At 48.1% G+C, this 22,385-nt stretch overlaps 1 protein-coding gene across 7 annotated transcripts in view; it reads left to right on the top strand.

The window, feature by feature from the left end:
* Positions 1-22,385, top strand: part of LOC134923288 (EF-hand calcium-binding domain-containing protein 6-like) — a 386,436-nt gene that overhangs the window by 78,302 nt on the left and 285,749 nt on the right. For 4 of the 7 annotated variants that reach the window (XM_063920740.1, XM_063920737.1, XM_063920741.1 and 1 more), the window contains exon 2: positions 19,309-19,624. The exons of 1 other annotated variant lie outside the window; for it this stretch is intronic. In XM_063920740.1, the coding sequence (XP_063776810.1) occupies positions 19,309-19,624 (316 nt within the window). Of the gene's footprint in view, positions 1-6,318; positions 6,564-18,441; positions 18,684-19,308; positions 19,625-22,385 lie in introns of all 7 variants that reach the window. 2 more of the 7 variants (XM_063920738.1, XM_063920739.1) reach the window with 2 other exon arrangements.

The following is a 22,385-nucleotide window of genomic DNA, read 5'->3' as shown; positions in this document are numbered from 1 at the left end:
TATTGTTTTTGTCCATAATAAGCAAGAAAATATGCCTGTGACTAGTGTCGTTTTTAGGGCCAGGCGAGCCGTGCAATTGTGCCAGTGTCAGCACAGTATTGTATTCCATGGAGTCTGGCTGTCCTCATGGAATACTGTTGAAAATGTCCCTTCCTAAATGTCTGCCTCCTCAGAGGAGACAGTTATGAAGGATGCTGGAGGAGGAGGCAGCCATTTTGGGAGGGACATTTACTAGAGGCATGCATGAACAGCGGTCCCTGGAAATGCCGGACCGCAGGACTGCTGAGACACAGCAGGGGTGCGAATCATGGCTGCAGCTAGAGGAAGGCGGCAGCAACATGAAACTCCTGACAACAAGCAGGTAGTAGTGAGGCATTATTATGAGAGACATATAATAAGGTGACAGGACAGGGCATAACTGTGGGGCATAATGTAGTGCAAGGGGCATTACTGTGTGGGGCATATGGTGCAAGGGGAATTACTGTGTGGGGCATAATATGGTGCAGGGGACATTACAGTGTGGGGCATAATATGGTGCAATGGGCATTACTGTGAGGGGCATATGGTGCAAGGGTCATTACTGTGTGGAGCATAATATGGTGGATTATTTTTTTCCTATGGTGGCCAATGTCAGGGGGTGCAGGGTCAAAATCTTGGGTGTAAGGTAGTCTTTTCCTGCAAGGCTACACCCATTGCAATGAAGCATCACCCATTGTAGCGAGGACACACTCCTTTTTGGGCAGGCACTATAAGGCGTCTATTGATTTATTGTGATTACCTTTGCACAACCAATAAGCTAGCTTATCTCTAAAAGAATGACACAGACAAAATAAGACATGGACAACAACTCCGTAAGTTTAAAAGGTCATTAAGTATTTATTAAGTGGAATGACCCTTCTGGTAAGGGATGGCAAGTAAAACGCTTTATGACCAGCTCTAACCAATTGATGTTATACAATAAGGGCGGCGACTTAAACGCCCCCACTTCTATAATATGAGGCAACTAAAACGTCTCATCCGGCCAAAAGCATAACCTGCATTGAGAAGGCAACACCACCCTTCACTATGGCATAGCGTGACCATTTCCTACAGAAAATGCCCATTGTCCCCCTGTATGGGCAGAACTCACTAGCTGTCCTTGGAAAGGGTAGGTGCCCCTCAAAGACCACTTATGCCCCATGTGGCCACTGGTCAAAAGCGCCTTCCCGCCTTAAGTAAAATGGAAAGTGTAAGCCAAATATTAGCCAAATCAGAGAGCAGCAAAATAACAAAAAAGGGGAGGGTAGGCGGGCTTTCCAACTTTTGGATTACCGCAGGTATGTGCGGGCCCGATACCCACGGTATCCAATTTGAAAAAAAGTTTTTTCCCTCACACGCCGCAGGGTTTTCAGCGCTGTAAACACTGCGGCACTTGTAAAAAAAGATACTCACCTGTCCAGTGCTCTATGGTGTCTCCTCTCCTCATCTTGCCACTTGGGAGTGGACTGCTGGGAGGCTCTGTGGGTGCTGGTAGGTGCCAGGGCTGCCAGGAGATGTAGTCCTCCCAGCTGTCAGCTTCTGGTAGAGGGGTCTCACACACCGGGGGGGCACACACCAGGGATACTCACAGTCATGGACACACGTAACACACTCAGCACACACACTGCACACACACTCCACATACTCACCTCTGCTGCAGAGGACTGGCTCCTGATGCTGGATGAAGAAGACCCACTTTGGAAATGAGTACTGTAATTACTGACTAATTAAGCTAATTGGAGGCTAACAATAGCTTAATTAGTCCTCAGGCAGGGTGCCGCCGGGGTCCCAGAGCAAGTCCTGGAACTTTTTCAAAATAACGATTTTAGGAAAAATCATACTTGTTCTGGAGGTGCGAGAAAAAAAGATGCGTTCAATTTTCTGGGTTCTAACTGAATACCAAAACCCTGCAAACATGTTTTTTTTTACATTTCCAGTGTGCAATTGGTTTCCCCCCAATTGTCTAGAAACGGCCCTGCCTGTGACTTTAAATATAAAGGGACAATCCTATACTGTACATATTGCTTTAGATAATGTTCTTACGTGAAACTGATCCTCACCTGCTGTTGATTTTAGTTAGTTTAAGGATATCTATGCTTGAGTCCAGATGGTTAAATCAAGTTGACTGAGGTACTAGTCACTTGTGCTCAGGCATGGATATCCTTAAAACCTGGACTGTAATGAACAAGTTAGGAAAACCCTGAGTATTACCCCTTTCACACCACACAAATAACCCGGTATCGACCCAGCACATTGCCGGGTCGACACGAGTCAGTGTACGGTGTGAAAGCACCAGCTCCGAATTCCTGGGTCGCCTGACTTGGTGATTCAACCCGGGTTATAAACAGTGTTATTCCTGGGTTGAATACCGGGTCAGTGGCTGCATAAATGGATTCCTGGGTCGATACAACCCGGGACCCGTCTACTAGATAGGGAGAGGTGGCGCGGGGATGAGCTCATCTCCCAGCACCGCCTACACCTCTGCCCCCGCCACCGGCTCCTCCCCCCTCTGCTATGGCAACCGACACAGCATATTGCCAGGTCGGACAGCCAACGAAAGAGGTAGGGAGAGTCTCCAATGCAGGATCCCACCCGGGAAGGACCTGTTTCCAATTCCCGGGTGGGATCTGGCATTGGAGATGTGAAAGGGGTATTAGTGAGTGATGTTCTCAGACACTGCAAACAAATGTTCATAAAGGGCCTAATTCAGACCTGATTGCAGCAGCAACATTTTCTCTAATGTGCAAAACCATGTGCACTGCAGGTGGGGCAGATATAACATGTGCAGAAAGAGTTAGATTTGGGTGGGGTGTGTCTAAACTGAAATCTAAAAAGCAGCCAGTATTACCCTGCACAGAAACATAATAACCCATCCAATTCTGAATTTTTCAGCACATGTTATATCTGCAAACCCCCCCCCCCCCGCCCTTTTCCTGCAGTGCACATGGCTTTGTCCATTAGAGAACAATTTTGCTTCTGCGATCAGGTCTGAATTAGGCCCCATGGGGGTAATTCCAGGTTGATCGCAGCAGGAAATTTTTTAGCAGTTGGGCAAAACCATGTGCACTGCAGGGGAGGCAGATATCACATGTGCAGAGAGAGTTAGATTTGGGTGTGGTGAGTTCAATCTGCAATCTAAATTGCAGTGTCAAAATAAAGCAGCCAGTATTTACCCTGCACAGAAATAAAATAACCCACCCAAATCTAACTCTCTCTGCAAATGTTATATCTGCCCCCCCTGCAGTGCACATGGTTTTGCCCAACTGCTAAAAAATTTCCTGCTGCGATCAACTTGGAATTACCCCCCATGTGCAGTGCAGGAGGGGCAAATATAACGTGCATAGAGAATTAGATTTGGGTGGAGTGTGTTCAAAGTGAAATCTAAATTGCAGTGTTAAAATGAAGCATTAAATCTAAAGGTGCATACACACAGTGAGATTTTGGCTATCTTCGATTTTGACTACGCGATATTGACTATGGGGATCATTCTGAGTTGTTCGCTCGTTGACGATTTTCGCTATGCTGCGATTTGTCGCTAATTGCGCATGCGCAAGGCACGCAGGGCGCATGTGCTTAGTTATTTAACACAAAACTTAGCAATTTTGCTGTGGCTTCAGCGGCGCTTTTCAGTCGCACTGCTGTTCGGTAAATGATTGACAGGAAAGGGGCGTTTCTGGGCGGCAACTTAGCGTTTTCCCGGCATTTGTAAAAAAACGCAGGGGTGTCAGGGAAAAACGCGGGAATGTCAGGAGAAACGGGGGAGTGGCTGGCCGAACGCAGGGCGTGTTTGTGACGTCAAACCAGGAACTAAACGGACTGAGCTGATCGCAATCTGTGAGTAGGTCTGGAGCTACTCAGAAACTGCAAAGAATAATTTAGTAGCAATTCTGCTAATCTTTCGTTCGCAATTCTGCTAAGCTAAGATACACTCCCAGAGGGCGGCGGCCTAGCGTGTGCAATGCTGCTAAAAGCAGTTAGCGAGCGAACAACTCGGAATGACCCCCTATGTGCAATTTTGGCTATGGCTGATTTTGACTATACTTAAGTACTAGATAGTCAAGCTTGACTTGCCTCCACAGTCTATCTAACCTTGCGATACCAACCCGCAGGACTGCGCATCCGTATCGCAAGCTGTGTGCACTATATAGTCAAAATCGCAAGGTTAACTCTCATACCACTTTCAGACAGAAAAGTCTGAAAGTCACGGCAATTAGTTTTGCTGGGACCTGCCTGACCCGCCCCTTTCACACACAGACAAGCAAATTACCGGGCCAAGAATTTCAACCTGGTAATTTGCAGATCAACACGGGTATTTTGTCTGTGTGAAATTCCCGATTCTCCGACCCTGGTAAATTAAAGAGTCGAAGTCCTGGGAATTTCAACCTGGATCGACCTTTTCACACAGAAGAAGGACACGTGTGTCTCATGAAATTACCGGGTGGAACTGCTTCACCCAGTAATCTCAATTTCTGTCTGAAAAGGGTATCACCGTGTGTACACACCTTAACTGTCTCTGCACATGTTATTTCTACCCCACCTGCAGTGCACATGGTTTTCTGCATTAGAGAAAGAGTTTGCTGCTTCGATCAGGTCTGAGTTAGGCCCAAAAGCCCAAGCTGAGTGGGTCAGTGGAGGAAGTCTACTACAACTGACCATGCAATTTGCTATATAAAAAAATTGTGTTTATCATAAGGTGCATACACACGGTGTGCTGTAACTTTATGATTTGGACTATATAGTCAAAATTGTAAGGAAAGTTAGTGCAAATCGCACTGTGTGTACACAGATTGCGATACCGATGCGTGGACCCACGGTATCGCATGAAAAAATAGACTGTGCAGGCAAGTCAATCTTGACTATCTAGTTCAAAGTATGCCATAGTCAAAATCGCACACATAGCAGTGGTGTCAGAAGGTGGGTGCTGGGGGTGCGGCCTGCACCCAGATGTCACCCTTGGAGGGGGTGACACCAAAATGCCTTCCTCTTGCAGCACTCGGCTCCTGTGATCCAGGCGCTGACACTGCACATTTACTGTTCAAAGGGGGGCAGCTCAGCTTCTTCGAATGATGCTATGCTGCCCCCGGAGTAATGTTACCGGATTCCCCCGTGAGGCCACGCCCATCCGACATAGGCCATGTCCCCTTTTTCGGCCATGAGCGAAGGGGGTGCAGAGTGCGCACCGGGTGTCATCAAACCCGGTGACGCCTCTGGCACATAGACAACATCGCACAGTGTGTATAGACAATGTCGGTGCTTCTGGGCTCTGTGGGAGTTCAAGGGAAATCGCATAGTCAAAATCGGGCATAGACAATATCTCACCGTGTGTATGCACCTTGAGTTCTAGATTTGCCAGATTTCTCCTAAGCTGCAATAGCTGCAATAGTCTGTCAATAGTTTCTCAACCCCAATCCTGGAAAACATGAACTGTTTTTGGTCCTGGAGGAGGCTGCCAGCTCGACATGGCGGGGTGTGCGGTGCAGCATACTGGGGGTCGTGGCAGTGTAGGTGATGCTGAGAAGGGACGGTGCAGGGAGCGCGTATGTAAAATTGCGTCATCAGAATGCAGAGATTACAGCCATTGTGAGGGACGGGGCTGGGCAACGATGACACGATTCACTGCAAATCATGTCATCATAACCCCGGCTGCAGGGGGGTGCAAGAAGGTAGCGGATGCCAGGAGTCTTGCACACTCTTCCGGGGGGGGGGCCGGGAGCGCCACCCGATCTTTGGGAGCCTCCCGGCAATTCCAGGCGAGTAGGCAAGTATGTCATAAAGTAATTGCATCTGTTCAAGTTTAGCAACATGAATTTCACATCATAAAGCTAATTAAACCCAACTTTGTAAGTTTTGTTTTATGTTAAAACGTTATTGTAGGTATATAGGTAGTGTCGACAATCTGGTGTCGACATGTTAAATGTTAAATGCAGTGAACGTGCTGACATTTTAACCATGTTGACATTTGTGAATTACATTTTGCTTGTCTACATTATGTCCATGTCAATATTTTGACTATCAACAATCAAAACCTGTCCACATTCTGTTATCAACATTTTGACTGTCCACATTCTGACCGGACACCATTTTAGACAGGAAGGAATTAAGTACAGGAGGCACTTACACTTTCAACACAATATAATATTACATACTGTATCAAGATAAATAACTAATGGGTTTTTTCCTCCTTCATAATTAACAGATACAGGGTTTGCTAGATTTCAGTAACATTACTTAAAGTATCTCAGAGAGATCATTAGCACCATGGAACTGAGCAAAGGCGTGTTTGTTGTTGTCACCTCACAGATTCAGACTGCATGAATGTATAGGCTGGTTACTGCAGTGATTGACAGCTCGGCCTCCCAGAGCTGGCTGCAGCCTCCCATCACAATGCATTGGCAGGAGATTTTAGAACTCTCTCTGTTGCCTCTGGCAACCTGTCTCTGTTCAATAAAAGAGAACAACACTACACCAAACACTGTGAGGACTACAAAGCGAGCAAGCCCGGATAATAAGGAATTAAAGAGGGGTCCTGCATATTCAGACTCATAGTAAGTATTGTACCCGATTTGTTCACTTAAACTTTCTAGAATTCAGCATAAAGTTTTATTTTTTTCTTGCTGAACAAAGTAAATGCAGGATTATGGCTAGAGGACAACTCAGAAGCTGTGAATGGCACTGGGTGTACTGAATGGCAATGCTCAGTCCTCCATATAGCCAGTGTGCAGAATTAAAGGGATGTAACGGATGATTAATAGACTTTTCATTTAGATGCTTTTTAAATCGTTTGGTAAAAGTTATTTGGAAAATGGAAATGTTTTCTCACACTTACATGTGATCAATGTGTCCACATAACTTTGTTACAAGGTTTTAATTCACCATAATTACTGTTTGTCTTCTATTATTTAAAGATGTGAAACTATAGGATTCTGATGGAAAGAGGGAGAAGGTTTATAAATAAAAAAGCAAGATTGTTGTGAAATAAAGATAATGCTATCAACCCAAGCTGGTGGAGGATAGTAGTTTATTTGTGAAAGAAAATGTAACTATGTACAGATGAGATGGGTTCATAGTACTATTCATATTAATATTTATTCTGCAGTTTCATCAAGAAAAACTAAAGGGCTGGTGCTGTAATTTCCCTGTATTTTGTGCATTAAACTAAATGCAGATTTTTTTATCAAATGCAGAGCTGCCAGCATTACCCCCCATATTATAGCAATTCTCCCACATGACGACAATACCTCAACCCAGAGGTTCCCAAACTGTGTGCCGTGGCTCCCTGGGGTGCCTCGGGACACTTGCAGGGGTGCCCTGGGTTGGTGGTCCAGGACCAATTCAAATTATTCATGGTCAATATAATAGGCAAAAACAGTGCTGGTGGCTGCCAGTCATAAAATATGTGGCCAAACAGAAGCAAATCTTGTCCCTCACCACACAACTGACCCTAAGGATGACATATAAACGCGATCTACTTAATGTAATATTTCTTTCTAAATTTCTCAATAAGAAATTTTTGGCCTAGGGGTGCCGTGAAAAAAAATCTGATATTCTAGGGCGCCGTGATTCAAAAAAGTTTTGAAACCACTGACTCAACCCCTTCCCATTACCAAAATCAGTTTTACAGCGCCTCCATATTATATTATAGCAATATGTCCATAGGTGTGCAAAGCTGATTTCTTTAGGGCACCGCTAGAGGGTCCACTGCAGACCCTAATGAGGCACTGCCAATGGGGTTGTGCAGCACCAGCAATGGGACTGTTTTAATAATCCTACATAGTGCTCCCATTTATCACAAAAATGCCAAATAGTGCCCTCTTTTATCACAGGACAATGCCACGTAGTGTCCCATACCGCAGGGAAATGGCCCCGGTCACAGTCCCCGTATATCACAGTGACCTATATATATATATATATATTTCTGCAGCGGGGTACACTGTTCCACAGGAAATACATCGGGGTGTAGAGATGGATCTTGAACTAGAGGCACCAACAAGCTAAAGCTTTAGACTGTCCCAGAATGCATTGCGGGGCCTCCACTATAACCCCACCTCCAGGTACTGTGAGCTCAGTTTAGAGTTGGTGCCTGCATGAAGCAGGTCACTTAATGATGATGCGCTAGGCAGCCCTGAAAAAGCTTTTTAGAAGTCTGCAAGGGCTGCAGCACTTCATATGTCAGTGTGACATACTGTGCTGCGGCTCCATCAGCTCCCCTGCGGCGTCGCATACTCCCGCTGGCTCTATTCCTGGATACTTGTGGCGGAGGCGCCCCGGTTCCTAGGCACATCACCGCAGATGCTCTACTGGATCGCGTGGCTGCTACCAAGGGAGGAGGTAAGAGGGTCCACCAGGCAGGACCCGCCATTAAATCGCATTCCGGTCGTGGTTTAAGGAGACGAACCGCAACGCTGGCGTGGTCACTGTGACAGAGCAGGGACCCCACTATATCCACCAGGGCATGGGAGCACAGGTCGAATAGTAAAATTTCCACTTTAATAAGGTTCCATAGTACCCGGTGGGGAGGACCAGCATTGACTTGTAGTCCCTCCCCCAGCTCCGGGGCACCCTCTACTGCTGGTGTTCCGGCCCTGGAGCTGCGTCACACTCTCTCTCACTCCCTGACTGAGACGCTGGGGGCCACTTTCTAAAATAGATGTGACTGGTCTCCGGGACTGGAGGGCAAGGTCTCCTCTGTAAACCCGCCTGTACATCAGCGCCGTGGATTAGCAAACACTTAAGTATTTATTAGTATGTAGTATTCTACATGTCAATAATAAGACAGCGTTAGTTAAGAAGAAGTGTACTTGTGCCAGAATATATTGTACGAGTATTCTGATATATACATCCTGTCTCAGACCGCGCATTGTTATATATATGTAGGGCAGTAAATCTGGGGACGCTCCTGTATCCTGCAGAGCATGCGCAACGGAGAGAGGGGGATCATGCTGTCCTGTCAGTCCCTATATTAGGTGTTCCTGACAAGGATTTTCCATTACTAAATGATACCACTGTCCTTGTGGTTACTGGGAAGCAAATCCTACAAATCACTGATGATAAGAGGATTCCCCTACTGATATGTTCACACGTCAGAGGGTTATTAAAACTATGTTACCACTATCTGACCATTAAGTGTACATCAGACGAGACCCCTTGTCTAATCCAGGGAAGTCATTCCCCCTGTCTACAACGGGCATTAGCTCGATATTTTCCCCCTGCAGAGTTATATAACGAGTAGGTAATTCACTGCTAGTGAACTCATGTGTCACCCATCGGGTATCATCCACTCTTCCTCTCACCACTGTCCTCTCACTGTAGGAACCGACAGGTAAGCGTGTGTAGGGATGCCTGAAGTCTATTACTCCCTTACGGGTGTCGTACATAGACCACGACTGCGTCCTCTGGGGGCTGCAAAATAGATTGATGACTGGATCAGGCATTAGAGGAAGAGCTGCCCGAGGATATATCTGACAATGCCAGGCATTCCCTGTCTCACAATACCACCGCCACCTTTTTCTACACCAGGAGGCGTCCCCTGAGGCGGGTGTGTTGGCTTCCAAGGCGTCGAATACGTCTGTCCTGGCTCGCTGCATTCTGTGGTTGAGGTCATGGATGGTGGACCCGGACTCCAAAAGTCCTTGGAGGTATTCCCCTTTTACTGGGGACATCTTATTTGGGGAAGACCTAATTAAAAATTGGGTCTGAAACTGCGATTACTATGACTGCCTTTCTCCCAAATGCTACTCCTTCTGCACAGAAGGCAAAAGGTACCACTTTTCCCTGCTTTCGGCCTTATGGGAAAGCGAAGGTCAGGCATACCCAAGATTGTCTCGTGCTCCCAACAACCACTAAGCCCAAGGCCTAACGTTCCTGGGCTGCTCGTCAGCCTGCTTCTCATGACAAGCCGGCTGCATGACGGGACAGGCTTCCCCCTGGGGGATCCCAGGGTGGGGGGCTGATTTCTCTGATTCATCCAGGTCTGGTTAATGACCACTTCAGATGCATGGGTGCGAGAATTTGTCTCTCACGGATACGCAGTCTCTTCCCAGAGACGTCCCCCTCGCCAGTTCTGCACATCGGTTATCCCTTCAGATCCGTTAAAGGCGCAAGCTCTGCTGATGGTTGTGCATTCCCTCCTGGATACAGCAGTGGTAGTGCCGGTACCTCTGTCCCAGAGAGGCAGAGGATACTACTCGACCCTGTTTCTAGTCCCGAAACTTGATGGGTCTTTCCGGCTTATTCTCAACCTCAAATCACTGAACAAGTTTGTGAGAGTGTCCAAGTTCCGTATGGAAACACTGCTCTCAATTGTACTGGCCATGGACCCGGAGACTATATGGTATCCCTGGTTATATAAGATGCTTACCTGCATATGCCTATTGCGATATTTCATCAGCAATGTCTGCGGTCTGCTATTGGCAACCTTCACTATCAATTCCGGGCTCTGCAGTTTGGACTGGCCACGGCCACTCGGATCTTTACCAAGGTTATGGCCATGATGACGGCTCATCTCCGTCACCAGGGAGTCAGGTTCCTGTCGTATCTGGGTGATTTGCTGATTCTGGCAAACTCCCAAGCTGTCCTCCTCAGTCATCTACAACTAACGGTAAACTTCCTACAAGCCCATGGGTGGCTCATCAATTAGAAGAAGTCCTTGCTGGTCCCTGCTCAGAGCATGGTGCACCTGGTGGCACCACCGGACTTACACAGTCAATGGCTGTTTCTGTCTCCAGAGAAGATCCTGAAACTTCAGGACAGGATCAGATACTTCCTCTCTTGCCCAAGAGTGTTGGTACACTTGGCGATGCAAGTACTAGGTGTCAGCTTTCAACATGGTAGAGTATGCTCAGTTCCATTCCCGCCCTCTACAGAGGTTAATCCTTTCCAAGTTGGACGGCCTGCCTCATCAGATCAGGTCTCACATCATCTCCTTGATTCCAGAGGTTTGCCTGTCGCTCACCTGGTGGCTACAGGACCAGCAGTTGAGCAGGGTCCATCCCTTCTGGATCCCCAACTGGGGCCTACTGACTATGGATGCCAGTCTGAGGAGTTGGGGCGCGGTGTTGGAGCAACACTCTCTCCAGTGTCGGTGGACCATGGAGGAGTCACTCTTCCCGATAAACATTCTGAAATTGCGGGCAGTGTTCAATGCTTTGTCTCTTGCTCTGCCTCTGATACAAAATAGGCCTGTTCAAGTACGGTCAGACAACGCCATCACGGTGGCGTATATAAACCATCAAGGCAATGATGGATGTGTCAAAAATCCTTCGTTGGGCGGAACACCTTCTGCCGGCAATATCGTCAGTGTTCATTCCGGGAGTTCTCAACTGGGAAGCGGATTTCCTCAGTTGTCAGGACATGCATGCCAGAGAGTGGAGTCTTCATCAGGAAGTCTTTCAACTCCTAGTGAACAAGTGGGGCCTACCAGATGTAGACCTGATGGCATCTCGACACTTTCACAAAGTTCCGGTCTTCGGATCAAGAACCAGAGATCCTCAAGCGTCATTCATGGATGCTATGCCAATTCCATGGAACTTACGGCTGCCCTACGTGTTCCCTCCAGTGTCACTCCTGCCCAGAGTACTACGGAAGTTCAAACAAGAAGGAGGAATACTACTTCTAGTCGCTCCAGAGTGGTCCAGGCGGCATTGGTTCTCAAACCTGCAGGGTCTATCAATAGAGCGTCCTCTTCTACTTCCTCAACGCCCAAACATCCTCGTTCAGGGCCCTTGTGTCTATCTAGACCTGGCCAGACTGGCTTTGACGGCGTGTCTCTTGAAGCATTACTTATGAGGGCCAAAGGATTCTCCGAGGCAGTCATCCAAACTATGCTGAAGGCCTGCAAACTGGCATCTGTGCTGATTTATTATAAGGTCTAGAATTCTTACTTCACCTGGTGTGCTGCTAAGAATTACGATGCTTACAAATTCAGTACTTCCAGACTTCTGGATTTTTTGCAACATGGCCTGGACTTAGGCCTTCGTCTGGCCTCCCTCAAGGTTCATATCTCTGCATTTTGGTTTGGTTTCAGAGAAAAATTGCGTCTATTCCTGACGTTCATACTTTCACTCAGGGTGTTTTACAGATTCAGCCTCCCTACGTCCCTCTTGTGGCTACATGGGATCGGTCTGTTGTTCTGAATGCTCTGCAAGAGTCTCCATTTGAACCTCTTGAGTCAGTGGACCTTAAATGGCTCACGGCCAAGGTCCTGATCCTAATGCCTTTTACCTCTGCTGGGAGGGTGTCAGACATAGGCGTTTTATCCTGTTGTCCACCCTTTCTGATATTTCATCGTGACCGGGCAGTTCTTTGAACTAACCCTGGTTATTTGCCTAAGGTGGTGTTATCTTTTTCACCATAACCAAGAGATTGTGGTTCCGGCCTTCATCTCTTCTGGTTTGTCCTCCAAAGAGCGGTCTGTTGTTGTGGTACGGGCGTGGAAAGGACTGCCTCTATCAGTAGGTCAGATTCCCTTTTTGTACTTTTTGGTTTTCACAACCGTACCTGCCCTGCAATTAAGCAAACCTTGGCCAGATGGATTAGAATGGTGATTGCACAAGCTTATGCACAGGCTGGACCTCCAGCTCCTGCTGCTATTAAAGCCCATTCTACTCTGTCTTTTGGACCCTCTTGGGTGGCCCGCCGTGACGCATCCGCAGAACATTTGTGCAAGGCGTCTACAAGGTGCTCAGTGAACACGTTCATTGGGTTCTATGCCTTTGATACTTCCGCCTCCCAGGATGCTTCCTTTGGACGCCGGGCTCTCATACCCGCTAAGGCGCATCCCCTCCCTTGAGAAACTGGTTTAGGACATCCCCGATGTATTCCCTGTAGAACACAGTGTAACCCACTGCAGAAAAGGAGATTTATTGTAGACTTACCATGGTTAAATCTCTTTCTGTGAGGTACGCTGGGTTCCACAGGGCACCCTCCCTGACGCACTTAGCTTCTTTGGGTTTGTATGGCATTAGCCACTAGTCCCTTCTCCTGTCGTGAGAATGTGGTTCTATGTGACTAACATCTGCCTTCTCTTTTACCTGCTTCTGCATTGGACTGGTTAACAAAACTGAGCTCACAGTGCCTGGAGGTGAGGCTATAGAGGAGGCCCCGCAATGCATTCTGGGACAGTCTGAACCTTTAGCCTGTTGGTGCCTCTGGATCAAGATCCATCTCTACATCCCAATGTATTCCCTGTGCAACCCAGTGTACCTCGCAGAAAGAGATTTAACCATGGTAAGTCTACCATAAATCAATCTCTCTCTCTCTCTCTCTCTCTCTCTCTCTCTCTCTCTCTATATATATATTTATATATATATATATATTTTTTTTTTTAATCTTACGTCCTAGAGGATGCTGGGGTCCACATTAGTACCATGGGGTATAGACGGGTCCACCAGGAGCCATTGACGCTTTAAGAGTTTGAGAGTGTTGGCTGGCTCCTCCCTCTATGCCCCTCCTACCAGACTCAGTTTAGAAAATGTGCCTGGAGGAGCCGGTCACAGCTAGGGGAGCTCTCCAGAGTTTCCCTAGAAAAGTTTTATTTAGAGTTTATTATTTTACAGGGAGGCTGCTGGCAACAACCTCCCTGCTTCGTGGGACTAAGGGGGGGAGTAGTGTAGTTATCAGGATAGCACTGGTTTAGCACAGATTCCAGCAAGGGAACCTGAGTGGTTTTCCTCTATCAAATCTTGGATTTCTCAGATTTCAGAAAGGGTTGCAAGGAATGAATCTGCAACCCAGGTATTACAGAACTCTATGGCAGTATGGCCTGATTCTGGTACCTCAGGACGCTCCGCTATATACCCCCACAAACGTGCGCTTGTTCATGTCATGCAAAATGACACGGATACCGATTCTGACACCACAGACGGTAATGGGGATGTGTTGCGGGGGTCTGCATCTCTTGCAAAGGGGGTGCAATTGATGATAGAGGCTATCAGGGATGTGTTGAATATTAATGATACCACACCTGAGCAGGTTAAGGAGGCTTTTTTCACTGAAAATTAGAAAGCCTCGCTAACCTTCCCTGCGTCAAAGGAATTAAATGCTATATTTGAGAAAGCATGAGAAAACACTGAGAAAAAATTACAGATCCCTAAAAGGGTCCAGGTGGCATTCCCTTTCCCTGAGGAGGATAGAAAAAAATGTGAAAACCCGCCAATTGTTGACGCATCTGTGTCCAGACTCTCAAAAAAGGTGGTTTTACCTGTTCCGGGATCTACCGGCTTAAAGGAATCGACTGATCGTAAAATTGATAACACACTTAAATAAATGTACACCGTTTCGGAGGCCATATTACGTCCCACTATTGCTAGTGCATGGATTGCAAAAGCTATAGTAAAGTGGTCAGGCACCTTACTTGAGGATTTGGATACGATGGATAAGGGTGATGTTGAATTGTTTTTGCGTAACATTCACGATTCAGCAGGTTTTATGGTAGAATCCATGAAACATCTGGGTTCCATGGCTGTGGGAATCTCTTCCATGTCTGTTTCAGCCCGTCGGGGACTGTGGCTGTGCCAGTGGTCGGCCGACGCGGAATCCAGGAAAAGTGTGGATTCCCTACCCTACACAGGTCAGGCTCTCTTTGGGGAAGGTTTGGATGCGTGGATATCCACGGCTACAGCGGGTAAGTCTCCATTCCTTCCCTCAGCTGCACCTGCTCCGAAGAAATCCTTCTCTTCATCAACATCACAGTCCTTTCGGCCTAACAAGCCTAGAAAAGCCAAACCGTCCAATACCTTCTTTAGGGGAGGTCGAGTTAAATCCAAGAAACCTGCTGCTGCAGGTTCCCAGGATCAAAAGCCTGTTTCAGGTACGCCAAAGTCTTCCGCATGACGGTGGACCGCGCGGTCTGGAGGTGGGGCCAGTGGGAGCGAGACTCAGACAGTTCAGCACGTCTGGGTATCGTCCGGCCTGGATCCCTGGGTGATAGATATTGTGTCCCAGGGATACAGGCTGGAATTTCAGACTCTCCCTCCTGACCGATTTTTCAAATCAGGCTTGCCAGTTCTACTGGCAGACAGAACTGTCCTACAAGAGGCTGTCCAGAAGTTGGTGGAGGCACAGGTCATTGTGCCAGTTCCTCCTCATTTGCAAACCACAGGTTACTATTCGAACCTTTTCGTGGCACCGAAACCGGATGGTTCGGTCAGGCCCATTCTGAACCTAAAATCACTGAACTCCTTTCTAAAGGAGTTTAAGTTCAAAATGGAGTCTCTCCGGGTGGTGATATCAGGTTTGGAAGAGGGGGAATTCCTGGTCTCTCTGGATATCAAGGATGCGTACCTCCACATTCCGATTTGGCTGCCGCATCAGGCTTATCTCCGTTTCGCAGTTCTGGACTGTCATTTCCAGTTCCAGGCCCTGCCATTTGGCCTCTCAACAGCACCAAGGGTGTTCACCAAGGTGATGGCAGAGATGATGATTCTCCTCCGCAAACAAGGGGTGAACATCATTCCATATCTGGACCATCTGCTGATAAAGGCATCGTCCAAGGAGAAGCTGTTACAGTCCATTGTTCTCACAACCTACCTACTCAGGCTCCACCGCTGGATTCTGAACCTTCCAAAGTCACATTTGGAAGCAACCCAGAGGTTGCCTTTTCTGGGGATGATCCGCGACATAGGAGTGTAGAGGGTGTTTCTTCCGGAGGAAAAAACGTTGGTGATACAAACAATGGTCCGGGATGTCCTGAAGCCAGCCCGAGTATCGGTTCATCAATGCATTCGCCTTTTGGGAAAGATGGTAGCCTCTTACGAGGCTCTCCATTACGGGAGCTTCTATGCTCGGTCCTTCCAACTGGATCTCCTGGATAAGTGGTCAGGATCTCATCTCCACATGCACCAGAGAATTTGTCTGTCGCCAAAGGCCAGGATTTCACTCCTCTGGTGGCTCCAATTGCCTCACCTTCTGGAGGCCGCACGTTCGGGATTCAGGACTGGGTTCTTCTAACCACGGTTGCGAGCCTTCGGGGCTGGGGCGCAGTCACTCAATGGTAAACATTCCAAGGAAGGTGGTCAAGTCTGGAAGCCGGCCTGCCAATCAACCTCCTGGAACTAAGAGCCGCCTACAACGGTCTTCTTCAGACGGCCCATCTTTTAAGAGATCGGGCCATTCAAGTACAGTTGGACAATTTAACGACGGTGGCTTACATAAACCGACAGGGTGGAACGAAGAGCAGAGCTGCAATGACAGAGGTGACGAGAATCATCCTCTGGGCAGAAAAACACATGTTGGCGCTCTCAGCAATCTTCATTCCGGGAGTGGACAACTGGGAAGCAGACTTCCTCAGCAGTCACAATCTCCATCCAGGTGAGTGGGGTCTCCATCTGGAGGTGTTCAAGGAAATAACAGACCTTTGGGGGTTACCCCAAATAGATATGATGGCCTCTCGTCTCAACAAGAAGCTTTAACGCTATTGTTCCAGGTCGAGGGACCCACAAGCAGTGGCAGTGGACGCCCTGGTGTCTCTGTGGGTGTTCCAGTCGGTGTACGTGTTTCCACCACTTCCCCCTCATTCCAAGAGTTCTAAAGCTTGTAAGGAGAACAAGAGTTTAAGCTATCCTCATTGCTCCAGATTGGCTAAGACGGGCTTGGTACGCGGACCTTCTGAATCTCTTGCAGGAAGAGCCAAGGCCTCTTCCTCTTCGGCAGGACCTGCTGCAGCAGGGGCCGTTCGCCTATCAAGACTTACCGTGGCTACGTTTGACGGCATGGAAGTTGAGCACCTGACACTTGCTCGGAAGTGCATTCCGAAGAAGGTCATTCCTACCCTGATAGAGGCTAGGTAAGGAGTAACGTCTAAGCATTACCATCGTATTTGGAAGAAATATGTCTCTTGGTGTGAGTCCAAGAAGTTTCCTACGGTGGAGTTTCAACTGGGACGTTTCCTCCTTTTCCTGCAAGCAGGTGTGGATATGGGCCTGAGGTTGGGATCTGTGAAGGTCCAGATTTCGGCCCTGTCCATTTTCTTCCAGAAACAATTGGCTGCCCTCTCTGAGGTTCAGACCTTTTTGAAGGGAGTTCTGCACATTCAACCTCCCTTTGTACTGCCGACAGTGCCTTGGGTCCTTAACGTGGTGTTGCAGTTCCTCCAGTCGGACTGGTTTGAGCCTCTACAGGAGGTTGAGGTCAAATTTCTTACATGGAAGGCTGTCACGTTGTTGGCCTTAGCTTCTGCTTGACGTGTATCAGAATTGGGGGCTTTGTCCTGTACGAGCCCTTACTTGATATTCCACGAAGATAGAGCTGAGCTCCGGACACGTCAGCAGTTTCTTCCAAAGGTTGTGTCGGCATTTCATATCAACCAACCTATTGTGGTGCCAGTGGCTACTGACTCCTCAATTTCGTCAAAGTCCTTGGATGTTGTGAGGGCTTTGAAAATCTATGTGAAGAGGACTGCTCTTCACAGCAAATCGACTCTTTGTTTGTCCTGTATGATCCCAAGAAAATTGGGTGTCCTGCTTAAAAGCAGACTATATCTCACTGGATTAGGTTCACTATCCAGCATGCTTATTTTACGGCAGGATTGCCGTGTCCAAAATTGGTTAAGGCCCACTCTACTCGTAAGGTGGGGTCTTCCTGGGCGGCTGCCCGGGGTGTTTCGGCGTTACAACTTTGCAGAACGGCAACTTGGTCTGGGTTGAACACGTTTGCTAAGTTCTACAAGTTCGATACTTTGGCCTCTGATGATCTGAAGTTCAGTCAATCAGTTTTGCAGGAGCCTCTGCGCTCTCCCTCCCGTTCTGGGAGCTTTGGTACATCCCCATGGTACTAATGTGGACCCCAGCATCCTCTAGGACATAAGAGAAAATAGGATTTTGGTTACCTACCAGTAAATCCTTTTCTCGTAGTTCGTAGAGGATGCTGGGCGCCCGCCCAGTGCTTCGTTTTCCTGCAACCGTTTTCTGGTTCAGTACAACTTTTAGTTATGTACTGCATTGTTACTTGGTAAGTAATGTTTCAGCAGTTGCTGAGTTTTTCAAGCTAGTTAGCTTGAGGTGCCTTGTATGTTTGAGCTGGTATGAATCTTGCCACTATCTGTGTTAAATCCTTCTCTCGAATATGTCCTTCTCCTTGGGCACAGTTTCTAGACTGAGTCTGGTAGGAGCTGCATAGAGGGAGGAGCCAGCCCACACTCTCAAACTCTTAAAGTGCCAATGGCTCCTGATGCACCCATCTATACCCCATGGTACTAATGTGGACCCCAGCATCCTCTACGGACTACGAGAAAAGGATTTACTGGTAGGTAACCAAAATCCTATTATTTATACAAATCCAAGTTCCAACCATGGGAATAAACAACACTTACGAGGTTCACTGAACAAAACTGGTATGTATTGACGTTTCGGAGCGTCAGATCCTTCTTCAAGAAAAACACCAGAATTACAAAACATACATTACACTTACGCAAATTAATACCCCCACCAGGGACTCTACGCCGCCCTCCACTCCCCGTCCCGCAGAAGGTCCCGATCCGCCTCAGATGACATACTTATGGGAGCAGACTTCCTGGACGGTATCATAGCAACGCCACGGCTTATCCTCCGCCCCGGGGGTCACCACAGCAACTGGACTAAAAGGCGCACTGTAATAATAGAGTGCATCCTGATGTCTCCGGAACTAATTCAACAAACATAATTAGTTACAGCAGTATGTACACAGCAGATTTGGTAAGAAAACTTACAGCCACTGGGTGCGCGCAAGAAGCTCCATTCCACCCTTCATATTGCATGTAGTGGCTGCTGGCCAGGCTGTGGGAAAGGGGGGTTTCCGGGCAACACTCCCCCTCCCCCCGCATTCGTCTATGTTAGTAATGTGCCAGGCCATGGCCCTCCACGTTTTATCACCAAAATGGATGTCTCGTACATCCAAAAAACAAATACTCGCTCTGCTGCACCAGCATAGTCCAAAAGTATGCAGAATAAAGCAGCAAGGCAATCATGAGTCTTATGTACAGTATGAGATAAGTTCATTACACCATACCAAAGACTGTTTTGTTCCTATTTCAAACCCTAGCATATTTTTGCTACTGGTGCTTCCTATATTCTATAAGTTACAGCCACTGGGCTATAAACGTATTCACTAAGCTGAATCTGACTAGTTTATTTACAAACCTTACTGCATGTGTTTATAGTGTAACGCAGCACAAGTGGGTCTTGTCCAACAGTCCTGTCCTATGAATCAGCTAGAAAATGAATTAGTTTGCAATTGGTGAATGGGTTTATACAGTAATTGTGTAAATTTTATGCCAATGTTAATATTGTTTGGGTTTATGCTCCTTTCGTTCATTTTTAGAACTTAGTGGTTGACCTACAGAGGATGTCCAGTCGTGTTCATAACCCACCTGGATCCTCAGTGCCACGTCTGCCTGTCATTGAGCATCCTTTATCCCGACTCGGAGACCCAGATACTTTGTCCCTTAGAGGGTTTTCCAGGGCAGGTGGGTCACAGCATGAGGCAGAGGAAGAAGAGCACATCAGAAGGAACCTTCAGACAGCATCCTCCTCCTGCAGCGACAGAAGCCTACCAGTTACACCAAAACATCATATCCCACAAGGTGTGCAGGTCACCATTGCACCTGACCAAAGCAAGACCAGGATGCCCATATTTGGTGAGTGCACAATGCCATCTGTGTAATGGTTTACATGTGCACCAATTTTAGGCATTGTGCAATTAAAAAAACCTTGCTTAATGATCTTTATTTTTTCAGTTCACTGTGTTGCTATACAGACTTCCTTACTTTCTGTTAAACTATCATGTGCTATATTTTATATTAGAATAATGTGAAGCCTAGCATTATAATGTATAGTATTGCCCATGGAATAGTATTGATGGCATTACATTATATCTAGCAATGGGAGACTTGCAAAGTTAGAAAAGTCAAAAAAGCTTTGTGTGATCTCTGCTAGCAGTGTCGGACTGGGGCATGAAGGGCCCACTGGGGAAAAGCAGTGATAGGGGCCCATACTTATGGGGAGTGGCCAGCCTACAAAGGGGGTGTGGATCAGGGACGTGCAGTCAGGGGAGGCAGTGCCTCCCCTGTCATCAATGATTAAAATAATACAAAAAGATACATATGACACATATTCAGTGTCATATGTATCTTCTTTATATATTCTATTTATTTTAGGTTATTAAACTAGTTTGGGAGGCACTGATAGCTAGTGCCTCCCGCTGATAGTGGGAACGGGTACAGAGCGGGGGGCGGGGCAAAACACTGGGCTGTAAAAGCCCATTCAAAAAAACACTGAAAGCGGCACTTCTACAAGTGCCTCGCTGACAGGGAAAGCACGCGCCTGCCAGTGAGGCACATGTGATTGCACAGCGGATTCAGTGCTGGATCTGCTGGTCCAATCACACAGCGGGACAAGAAAGAGACTCAGAGCTCACCCTTCCGCCACTGAGTACCGTGATCTGCAGCTAGAAGAACTGGCGTCCAGAGCCGGCCCTAGCTTCAGCTAGGTGCTGGCTCAGCAACCACTACTGCTCTGTGGGGCACCCGATGTTCAGCGCTGCTGGCGGCTCTGCTCTTGCATATCTGAGCGGAGCCGCCTGCTGTAGCTCCAGAGAGGGAGCGGATTGTGTGTGCCGCGGGTAGCCGCCGCTGGAAGGTCCCTGCCGTCAACCACCGTAGTGTTGTGGGCTCCCTGACCACCGGCCTAGCCGCGGCTTTGCTCGCTACCGCCCCCTCCTCCTGCCATCCCGGAGCTGCCTGCTGAGACCATCCCGACCACAGGCTGCCGAGTTCGAACTGCCTGCAGCAGCACCCAGCCAGTGTCCAGATCACCCCCGTGTCCAGGTGAGATGTGAGCTGAGGGGGGAGAGCACCGGGAATAGGCCAGCACTATCACTCCTCTCTCCTGTCCCCTATGTCCTGTCCCTATCCACTCTGACCTTGCCCTGTCACCATATTGTGTTTCTGTCACTCTGCTCTCCTGTCCCTTCTGTTCTGTCCTGTCCCTGCCCCATCTGTCCTGGTGCTGACACCTGTGTTCTAGCCCTGTCCATGTCACCTCTATCCTGGCTTGCCTTTTGTTCTGCCATCACTGTCCAGTCCCTGTCACCTCTTTCCTGCCCTGTCACCTCTGCCGTGGTCCTGTCCCCTCTGTCCTGTCCCTGTCACCCCGCTCTCCTGTCCCCCCTGTCCTGATCCTATGACCTCTGCCCTACCACTGTCCTGTTCCCTCAGTCCTATCACCTCTGTACTGTCCTCACTGTATCGTCCCAGTCCCCACTGTCATACCCCTGTCCCCTCTGTCTCAGCGCTATCACCTCTCTGCCCTGTCCCTATCCTCTCTGATCCTTGCCCTGTCACCTATGTTGTGTTCCTGTCACTCCTCTCTCCTGCCCCATCTGTCCTGGTCCCTCCCAGTCGTCCACTATCTCCCTTGGGAGGAGGGGGCGGCACCAGACAGAATCTTGCCTAGGGCATCAAATTAGCCGGCGCCTCAAGTATGGGACCCTTTCGGTAGCTCCTCGCCTCTCCCGAAGCTGGGTCAGTTGATGATCGGCGAGATCGTAAGCCATTTGCGGTTGCAGCGGGCATCGGCTCAGAGGCAGTAGCGGGCATTGGCTCGTCGCCGGTAGGGGTCATCGGCAGTATTCGGCGGACATTATGGCTGTAGTGCCTCACCAGCCACTGACCTCACCGCACGCCACTGGTGTGGATAGCCTCCACAGAGGCTTGACATACACAATTGTCTTTTGCAGTGTAATGCAACATATCTACCATGTGTAATACAAGTACAAGTGGAACCTGATCTCTAGAGGAAGGAGTGGGCTCTAAGGCAGTGGGGCCCACCAGTGGTTTCCCCTGTACCCCTGTGGGCAGGGGCGGATTGGGAACAAAAAGCGGCCCTGGAAAAATTTGTACTAGTGGCCCCACATGGGCAGCACCAGAGGTGTAAGGTCTAGCCATGGGCCATGGCAGCAGCACCCTCCCCCCAAGACTTTCCAGATAGTGGGCATGTCCAGCATCAAGGGGGAGGTTAAAAATAAATAAAATTAAATATTATGAGCACATTATATGATACACCTTCAGAATTTAGAAAACTATATCATTCTTTAGAAAGATATATTTTCTTGCTTATTACACCAGCCGCATCCCAATCACTATTCACTCAATCTTATATGTCAGCCAAGCAGGCATACAGAGCATACACTAGATCATCTGCAATCACAGGCTAAGTGGCAAAGTCATTTTCATATATGCAAATTGTTTTACATCTTATTCATTATGTCTATAAAAGGGACCACATGTCCTCAAACAAAACAGGCCCCACGGGTGCGTCAGCCTACCGGGAATCTTCCCTGTAAACCCTATGCCCAATCCACCTCTGCCTGTGGGCCAGTCCGACCCTGTCTGCCAGGTC

This window comes from Pseudophryne corroboree, chromosome 1 (genome assembly GCF_028390025.1).
Source record: "Pseudophryne corroboree isolate aPseCor3 chromosome 1, aPseCor3.hap2, whole genome shotgun sequence".
Classification (NCBI taxonomy): Eukaryota; Metazoa; Chordata; class Amphibia; order Anura; family Myobatrachidae; genus Pseudophryne; species Pseudophryne corroboree.
The sequence above is the reverse complement of the archived record's forward strand: the minus strand, read 5'-3'. Positions and strand labels throughout refer to the sequence as shown.